This window comes from Microtus oregoni, unplaced genomic scaffold, assembly GCF_018167655.1.
Source record: "Microtus oregoni isolate MIOR12 unplaced genomic scaffold, Mior012 000023F_ref0000262, whole genome shotgun sequence".
In the NCBI taxonomy this organism is placed as follows: domain Eukaryota; kingdom Metazoa; phylum Chordata; class Mammalia; order Rodentia; family Cricetidae; genus Microtus; species Microtus oregoni.
The window spans coordinates 36,640,271-36,649,307 of record NW_024543082.1 but is presented as its reverse complement, the minus strand read 5'-3'; the positions used below and the strand labels follow the sequence as shown (position 1 = coordinate 36,649,307).

Here is a 9,037-nt window from a genome sequence, read left to right as displayed (position 1 = left end):
CCTCACTAACTTCTGAAAACAGACACAGCTCATGGTCTCTGACACCGTTCCAGCTGGAATCTTTATTTAGAGAGAGCTGCTTCTAAGAGGGATTTAAAATCTGATGAGGTGGTCCCCAGAGTTTCTCTCCTTCCAGAAAAAGCAGCAAAGAATTCTTTCTTTCCTCTTTGTTCTACTCCCCTCTCCCCAAAAGGGAGAAATCCATCATGCAGCTGTTTGCAGGGGCTCTTCCTGCCTCTTGTATTCCAGGCAGGCTGCGTCTGGAGGCCACAGGGGGCCTTGCTATTCACGGCTACTGGTAGATAGTGTGAGGTGCAGTGTCTATAGAATCATTTCAACTTCTCTAAGGAGTTTTCCCTTCTTAATGCTTTAGAACGACAACTCCATCGCGCTATCCTAGGTCTCAGCTCGGGTCAGGTTAAACATTGCAGCACAGCCTCTGGACACTTAGCTGGCTGCTTGTGAGAGGAAAATGTCTCGAGAGAAAACAGAAGATTTCAAGCCACAGGAGGCTTAGAGATGCAGCCTTAGTGCTCAGAACTACATCACCCACGTCACCCCATATCTGCCATCTCACAGGTTCCAGTCTCTGAGCCCAAAGCCAGGATGGGCAGGAGAGCATAGGTTTCTATGTAATGAAAAGGAAGCCTGAGCTACACACCTCTATAGCTAGAATCACAGACACACACACACACACACACACACACACACACACGCACACACACGCACACACATGCACCCTTTGGGCAAAGACAAGAGCGTTGTTAGGGCTAGTGCAACTCGTTCCCCCAAGCATGTTCTGAATGTGGGGGGCCGCAGCAGCTGCCTCCCCTTGAGACAGACTGCATGGGTCCCTGCCAGTGGCCACAATGCCTCCCTGGCTTTGGCCAGCTGTCAGGCTTTGCATGCTGTTAGAGCTCTGGGCCCAGCACAAGGGGCCATCCAAGTCACCAGCTCCAAAGAGCGCCAAGTCCTGTGCCATGTTGGGACCGTACGGCCACCTGGAACTTTCTTCTGGGGCCCTCCACTGGGACACTTAAATGCATGCTGACTCTCATGTATTCTTAATGGGGAGGGGACTTGTTTATCCTCAAGGAAGGACTGATGAAGTGAGGCTAAGGGTAAAACATCCCTCAAGGATGTCCACAATAAAAGGGTCTCCTGGAGGGAAGACCCTTGGTGACCCTGCCTGTGGATGGGAAACAGAGAGAGGGCAATCTGGGCCGCTGTGACTCATGACTGGGTTCTGCCTCTCTGTTTCATTGCCTTGGGCCCCTGCCTAGGGAGCGGGCAAAGAACAAAGCCAGAGAGAGGGGGGTCACCAAGGCTTGCTCCAGTCCAGCACTTTGGAATAAGGAGTTCAGAGAAAGGGCAGAACAAGGGCTGCCAAGTTGGCTCAGGGATTCTGGAGGTAGTGTCCTCGGTATCCATTGTTCAGGAACAGGACTTGAACCCATAACCTTGTCAATACTTCCTAGACTTTGATTGGGTACTCCATTCCTTCACCCAGTCAGCCACCCTTTTCCTTACACCTCTCTTCTGGGCCTCCTGGAAGCTTGGGCCAAGAGGGGGTGGTTTAAGAAGACATTTGTTGATAAAGAAGCTTTGCTTATCCTACCTGAAGGAACTCAGTAGTTCAACACTCCCTGAGAGCCTCAGTTTTTGTTTGTTTTACCACCTTTAATAGGAATAAAAAAATGCCCAGCTACCAGGGTCTTGTTAGAGCCAAATGCAAGCATCCATGAAAATATTTCAGACCGCTCTATGTTGTAGAATATTAAAGATATATCACAATTGTTTCTGCTGTGAAACAAACGTTTAACAATGCAAAGATGTGTCGCATTCTTTTATGTTACATTTGTTTAACTCTGTGAAATTGTGTTACTTTGCCTGTCTAAAACACATGACTGGTCTAATAAAGAGCTGAATGGCCAAGAGCAAGGCAGGAGAAAGGACAAGCAGGGCTATCAGGCAGAGAGAATAAATAGGAGAAAACTGGGAAGAGAAGATCTAAGAGCGAGAAAAGGAGGAGAGGAGGATCAGGGCCCAGCCACCCAGATACACATCCAGCCATGGAGTAAGTAGTAAATAAAGGTATATAGAACAGAGAAAGATAAAAGCCCAGAGGCAAAAGGTAGTCGGGATAACTTAAGAAAAGCTGGCTAGAAATAAGCCAAGCTAAGGCAGGGCATTCAAAAGTAAGAATGCACCTCCATGTGTATTTATCTGGGAGCTGGGTAGTGGGCCCCCCAAAAGAGTAAAAGCAACCAACAACAGCTCTGCCTAAGGGCGATGTGATTAGTGAGGTGCTGAGGTCTCTTGCTGTTTGTTTCCTTGGAGTCTCTTTGTTTTGCTTCCTGTCTGGTAGGATTTGTTTTTGAACCTGTTTTCTTAGATCCTCCTCTTCTCTCCCCAAGTGGCCTCCTCTCACCATGTCTGACAAGGCCCTTCTGGAGTGAGGGACACTACCAGCTTCCTCCTCTCTGCAAGCCTCCTTTACTGGGCATTTGCGCATTTGAAGGAGGAGCTGATTATTGTGAGCCGGTGGAGATCTTGAAACCATCAGATGCAGAAACAAACAGGGTGACCCCCTGCTCTGAAAACCATCCCAACCGGACAAGATGGTACCCACACAAGACAATCGAGGCTAGAGAGACTCTGTCAATGGTTGGTCAAGCATGATGAAAGAGGGCAGATGGGAACTATCCGGCAAAGAAGAAAGCCGTGTGACGCTGCCCTGGTACAGGATGCTACAAGTTCAGTCTGAGGTTGGAAGCTGGGATGAACACTGGTAGAAGAACAAGACACACAACAGTCTTGAAATGAGCAAGCACAGCAATGGGTACCCATAGCAAGCACCAGTTCAAGGCAGAGCCCCTTGGCTCACATTAGCAGTTCTCAACCTGTGGGTCACCACCCCTTCGAGGGCCAAACAACCCTTTCACAGGGCTCATCTAAGACCATCACAAACACAAATATTTACATTAAGATTCATAACAGCATCAAGATTACAGTTATGAATTCACGACAAAAACAATCTTATAGCTGGGGTTCACCACACCATGTTGAATTGTATTAGAGCGTCACAGCATTAAGGAAGTTGAGAACTGTAGAAGTTTAGGTACCAAATTGCTCCTCCTAGGGACATTCCTTGACTCTCGACAAGATGCAGATGTATGCCCTGCTTATGTTCAGAGATGAAAGTCTTCACTGAGTAATCCTACTGAACTTGGGGAAGAGAAAGCTTTGGTTCCACCCTTAACAGATAGGAATGTAGGGTGTTGCTTTCTGATAAGAGCCAGAGCAGGTTTTGCTTAAGCAAGAGTCAAGTCACTGATAAAATGACCTCACATCCTCTGGGGGAGGAAGAGACAAATCTAAGCCCTAAGACTCTGCCATCCCTATAGATCTCTGGACCAGAGAGCTGGGGCGAGAGTGAGAGAACCCATCCTATTGCCACGGTCAGCTAGCCAGACTTTGCTTTCTCCGAACCTGATGGAAAATGTCATAGTTAAAAAACACAACCAGAATATATCCATTTCATGGGAGTAATAATAATAATAATAATAATAACAATAAGGTTGAAGGCAACCTCTGTGAACTCCTAGATAAATGAAAGGCACAATGATTGCAGGAAATATAATCTATTACTGGGCTGTGTAGGGTGCTGTTTGGCTTTCATGAAGAAGAAATCAGGCTGTGGGTACAGTCTGTTGGTAGAAAGCTTGTCCACTATGCACAAAACCCTGGTTCCAGATCCCAACCAGTGCACACACTGGGTATCCTAGTGATTGCTTCTAATCCCAGCACCTGGGAAATGGGGAGACAGGAGGATCACAAGCTCAAGGTTGTCTTCTCATAAATATTGAATTGGAGGTCAACCTGGAATACAAGAGACTCTGTCTCAAAAAAAATGTGTAAGGATAAGAATTTAGATACATACTCTATCCAACATGGATAAAGCTTGAACACATGCTAAGTCACCAAAATGAGTCAGTCACTAAAGACAAGTACTTTTGGATGCAGCTTAGATGGGACACTCTGATCATACACATACAGCCTATACAGGACGCTCTGAGCAAAACAATCATACAGACCCAACCGGGGTGGGGATTACTAAGGTGGAGAAGTGGTGGCTCGTCCTGGTTGTCAGCTTGACATACCCTGGAAGAGGGAACTTCAAATGAGGAAATTGTCTCTATCAGATCAGCCTGGTGGGCACCTCACAGAGGCGTTTTCTTCGTTGCTAATTGATGTCGCCCACTGTGAGCAGCACTATTCTTGGGCATGCAGTCCTGTGCTAGATAAAGAAAGGTAGCAGCCTGGGAAGCAAGTCAGGAAGGCAGTTTTCCTCAGTGGGCTCTTCCTGGTTCTTGCCTGTGTGCCTGCTTGAGTTCTTGTCCTGTCTTCCCTCAGTGAGGAGCTATGACTGGCAAGAGAAAGGAAAATGAACGTCTCCCTCCCCAGGCTGCTGTGGCTGTGATCTTTATCACAGCAAACAGAAAGCAAATGAGCAAAAGCAGGGAAGGTTTTCTTTTTAATGGTTATAAAGAGTTATACAGAAGGGGTGTGTGTGTGTGTGCGCGCGCACGTGCGTCTATTGGATGGTTTAAGTTTGCCAGAAGCAAACAGGTCCTGGAGATCGGTTGCAAACCATGTGAATGGACAGGCCTTAACACGACAGAACGTGCGCTTAGGCATAGCATACGCTATATTACGAGTATTTGACTACATTTCTTTTACACTTTGTAACCCAGACTGGCCTGGAACTTGCTATATGACCGCATGCTGGTCTCCTTCGTGCCAGCTGAAGCAGTCCCAAATGCTGGGATAGCAGGCGGACCACATTTTATAAGGACGCGTGTAAAGGTGTATTCGAGCTAGAGAGAAGAGGGAGAGAGTCAATAGCCATTTTAACCAGGCCAGAGGAACTAGAACTATGCAAGAAAGGAGGGTGTTTTACTCTAACGCTCCCCTCTTTCCCTACCGGGGCGGGTACTATGAAACCCGCGCAGGCGCCCAAGATAACCATCCCCAGGGACTCTGGCTGCACCTCGACACAGGCAGCCAATGAAAGCTCGCCTGTGGCCAGCCTTGCTCCTCCATTGGCTGCACCCCACCAGCCGCGATCCTCTCAGGTTCCCAAGCCGGGTTTAAAGGTGTCAGGCGCGGAGTGCGCCTCTCCATCGTCCGCCCTTGCGCAGGTCCGCGGGGAGGGCGATTTGCCGGCCGGCCCACCCCCGGGCGTTAGTGAAGGGCGCCCTCGGTCGCCCCCACCGCCCCCCACCCCAGATGTACTATGCGATTTCTCAGGCGCGCGTGAACGCCGCTCCCGCGACCATGCTGCGGCCACAGCGGCCGGGAGACGTGCAGCTTGGGACTTCGCTCTACGAGCTGGTGGGTTACAGACAGCCACCCATTTCGTCGTCCACCTCCTCTACACCCTCTTCCTCTTCCACTGCGGCCCTCCTCCCCAAGGCTGCGCGCGAGAAGCCAGAAGCACCGCTCTCCGAGCCGCTGTTCGGAAGGGCGCCGGAGTCCCGGGGTGCCCGGGCCGACGCCAAAGAGGAACAGCAGCAGCAGCAGCTGCGGCGCAAGATCAACAGCCGCGAGCGGAAGCGCATGCAGGATCTGAACTTGGCCATGGATGCACTGCGCGAAGTCATCCTGCCCTACTCGGCGGCTCACTGCCAGGGAGCACCCGGCCGCAAGCTCTCCAAGATCGCTACGCTGCTGCTTGCCCGCAACTACATCCTGCTGCTGGGAAGCTCCCTGCAGGAGCTGCGCCGCGCGCTCGGCGAGGGTGCGGGGCCCGCAGCCCCGCGCCTACTTCTGGCCGGCCTGCCCTTGCTGGCCGCTGCGCCCGGCTCTGTGCTGCTAGCACCCGGCGCTGTAGGGCCCCCCGAAACACTGCGCCCCACCAAGTACCTGTCACTAGCGCTCGACGAGCAACCGTGCGGCCAGTTCGCTCTACCCGCTGGTGGCGCAGGTGGCCCGGGCCTCTGCTCGTGTGCGGTGTGCAAATTCCCGCATCTGGTCCCCACTGGCCTGGGCCTGGCAGCGGTGCAAGCTCAGTTCTCCAAGTGAGGGCTGGCTGGGTCCGGGGCGGGGCGCGACCTCAGCCAATCTTCCCGCGCTCCCGCGTCCTGGATCTAAGGAGAGTTGGCCCCAATAAGAAGGACATTTCCAGACTTCTCGCCTAGACGACAGACTGTAGGGCGCCTTCCTCCCTGGCCCCATTCCCCGGAAATTAAAGTGACCCAGTGAGTGTTGGTGTTCCAAGGAGCGACGCAGTTGCTTGGGGTTCTAGAAGTATTCCACCTCTTTAGAGACAGAAGCCATCACATCCTTACCTTAAATTCACTCAGTGACAGGGGTAATCCGCGTATCTCCCTGTAGCTCTGGTCTCGCGTGGCAGGGAGGATGGTAGTCAGCGGTGCGGCACAGTCGGGTTGCCCTTGGTGCAGAGAAAGGATGCCCACGACCTCGGTGTCCTGGGACCCGCCAGTTCCCAGGCCTAGGGACTGCTCCCCAACAGCGTTGATCCAGAGGGGCTTTCTTTCCTTGTCCCAGACCTGAGCGCACAGGCTCACTTGCTCCCACCAACCAAACCCATGCGGACCTAGGAGGGCTAGAGAGCCCAGGCCAAGGGTGCAAATAGCAAGGGTGTTGAGAATGAACTGCCCTGGACGGCCCTGAGTTTCCTAGGGTGTAGTGTAGGTGCCCGCGGGCGGCGGGAGCGCCATGGTCGCTGGGTGTGCGGAGTGGGGAAGTTCGCCTGGCCTCACAGTTCAGTTTTTCAGGCTCGAGCATGAGCTGTTTTGCTGCAGAGTATCCACTCCTTAAATCCTGGAAATCTACTTAGTTTCTTTTTTCCCCCAAAGGTAGTTTAACCAACATTCGAGCTTGCTTGAAAACAAAACACCAATCACCTTCCACGCATCTGTGTCCCGGACTTACTAAAATAGGTAACAAAGCTTTTCGTAGAGCAGGCTTGTGAAACTCGGTAATTAACGTTCTCATTACAGTATGTGGAGGTGGGCGAGGATTCCAAACCGCCAGCGTCTGGCTGGACAAACCCAGCTGCGCCGCAGGCGGGAAGGCGCTAGCCCTTTAGCGGCAGCGTGCTGGTCTTTAACCGCGACTTTGCAGCTGAAGAACTCCGTGGACGCGTGCACGAGTGGCGGCCGCGTCTTGGTTTGTGTTTAGTGTTAGGAAAGTGCCCAAGATTATCTCATAATCTTCACCAGCTTGCTTTGATTTTTATGTTGGAAGTTTTGGGTTGTTGACAGTAGCCGAATTTAACTGGCATTTTATTGGACCTCTAACTTCGTCGCCTCCCCCCACCCCCAACAAACTGTACCGAAAACACAAAATAAAACATCAACCGTCAAATTTTTACATTTCTCATCTGTTTGTTAAATAAAAAGTCCTTGTACCACGGTCGAGTCTCAAGGTGGGGGTGGAGGTTAGCAGTTAAGTGATTGGGTGTCCGTATTTCAAAACTTGAGTTCCTGAATTGTAAGATAAACCAATGAACAGACAACTGTCATTCACATCCAGGCGTCAGCTGGAAATGGAAGAGATGTGGGAGGGTGCCTGGAAGAGGGAGGAGAAATTCCAGAGACTGGTGATTGGTCAAACGGAGAAGTTAGGTCTTCTTTAACTACAGCTTCCTCCCGATGGAGGCAAGAGGATACCTTTGAGTTCAAGGCTAGCCTGGGATACAGGAGACCCTTCCTCAAGAGAAGAAAGAAAATAAAAATTTGAAATGCTGACTTCTTCACAGGCAGGTTCTGTATGAACGTCTGTTGCCCACCCCCCTTTAGCTGAGGGAAGTGCAAGGACACCTAGTCGTAGGTGAAGTGCTTTAATTTTTTTTTTTTTTTTGGTTTTTTACACTTGCCTGGGGCATGCATACAGAGAAGAAGAACTTTTGCTTTGAGAACACACCAAGGAAGCTGAAGAGATGCTACTGCTGCCTCTGTCCTGAGGGAACCCAGCTGCACAAAGGAGAACAGCCCTGCACACCAGCCTGGAAAAGGAGGCTCATCCCTCCCAGACCTTCCTTTCTCTTTCTTCTCTCTTTCTCTGCCTACCCTTGCTTACCTCACACCCCAGTGAGGGGCAGAAGAGGAAACAACCAGCTGCTAAAACCAAATCAGGCTCTGGGTGGAAAAAAGCACAGAACCATATTGCTAGCTCAGAAACACTTCCTTCCTGTCTCTCATCCAGCAGAGACTCGCTCCCGCCACCCCAGACAGCTGCAGAGTAGGAAGTCAGTGAGTATAAGTCCTACCTCATCCCCTTTCTCAGGTTGTAAATAGAGCAAGCACCCATGCCTGATTGGAAAACTCAGTGTGTGTGATTTTCAAACCAATGAAACTAAACCCTCGAACTGCCGAAGGTGGTGAGTGAATTGGTAAGGATGTACAGGATTGTTTTGGGTTATGTCTTAGAGTTTCTATTTATGTATTCTAACACCATGACCTAAAGCAGCCTGGGGAGGAAAGGGTTTATTTCAGCCCACAATTCTCAGGTCATACTCCACCACTAAGAGCAGCAACTTCAGGTAGGAACCAAAGCAGAGGCCATGGAGGGACTCTGCTTACTGGCTTGCTCCCCACGACTTGCTCAGTCTACTTTCTTACACTCTCCAGAACCACATGCCTGGGGTGGCCCCACCCACAGTGAGCTGGGTTTGCTCACAAGCCAGTCTTATGGGGCCATTTTCTCCACTGAGGTTCCCTTTTCCCAAATGATGTTAACTTGTATCAACCTGACTAATAACACCACCAACCAGGACAGGGCACTTTCAAAATCTTTACATGATCTGCCTGCACGTAGCGTTGTGTTAGCCACGTGCTGAGCAAAGTTGGTAGGACTGCTCCTCATAAGTTCATGTTCTAAGTAGATTGCCACGGCAGGCATCCAGGAGCCCTGTTGGATAAGTCAGAGATCATCATATACAGTGTCAAGAGCCAAGGCGAATCTCCTAGCATCCCTGGGACAGCGGATCCTTCAGGAAGAAGGTTTA

The 9,037-nt window shown here is 50.7% G+C and overlaps 1 protein-coding gene across 1 annotated transcript; it reads left to right on the top strand.

Annotated features, from left to right (window-relative positions):
* The first annotated feature begins 5,243 nt into the window (after nt 1-5,243).
* Nucleotides 5,244-7,418, top strand: Olig1 (oligodendrocyte transcription factor 1). The gene has a single exon (XM_041672792.1). The coding sequence runs from the start codon at nt 5,293-5,295 to the stop codon at nt 6,085-6,087; it is 795 nt and encodes a 264-aa protein (XP_041528726.1). The 5' UTR covers nt 5,244-5,292; the 3' UTR covers nt 6,088-7,418.
* The last annotated feature ends 1,619 nt before the right edge of the window (nt 7,419-9,037 follow it).

What these genes read in the sequence shown, in the direction of transcription:
- Olig1 (XM_041672792.1), top strand. Translation starts at nt 5,293, where the DNA reads ATGTACTATGCGATTTCTCAGGCGCGCGTGAACGCCGCTCCCGCGACC.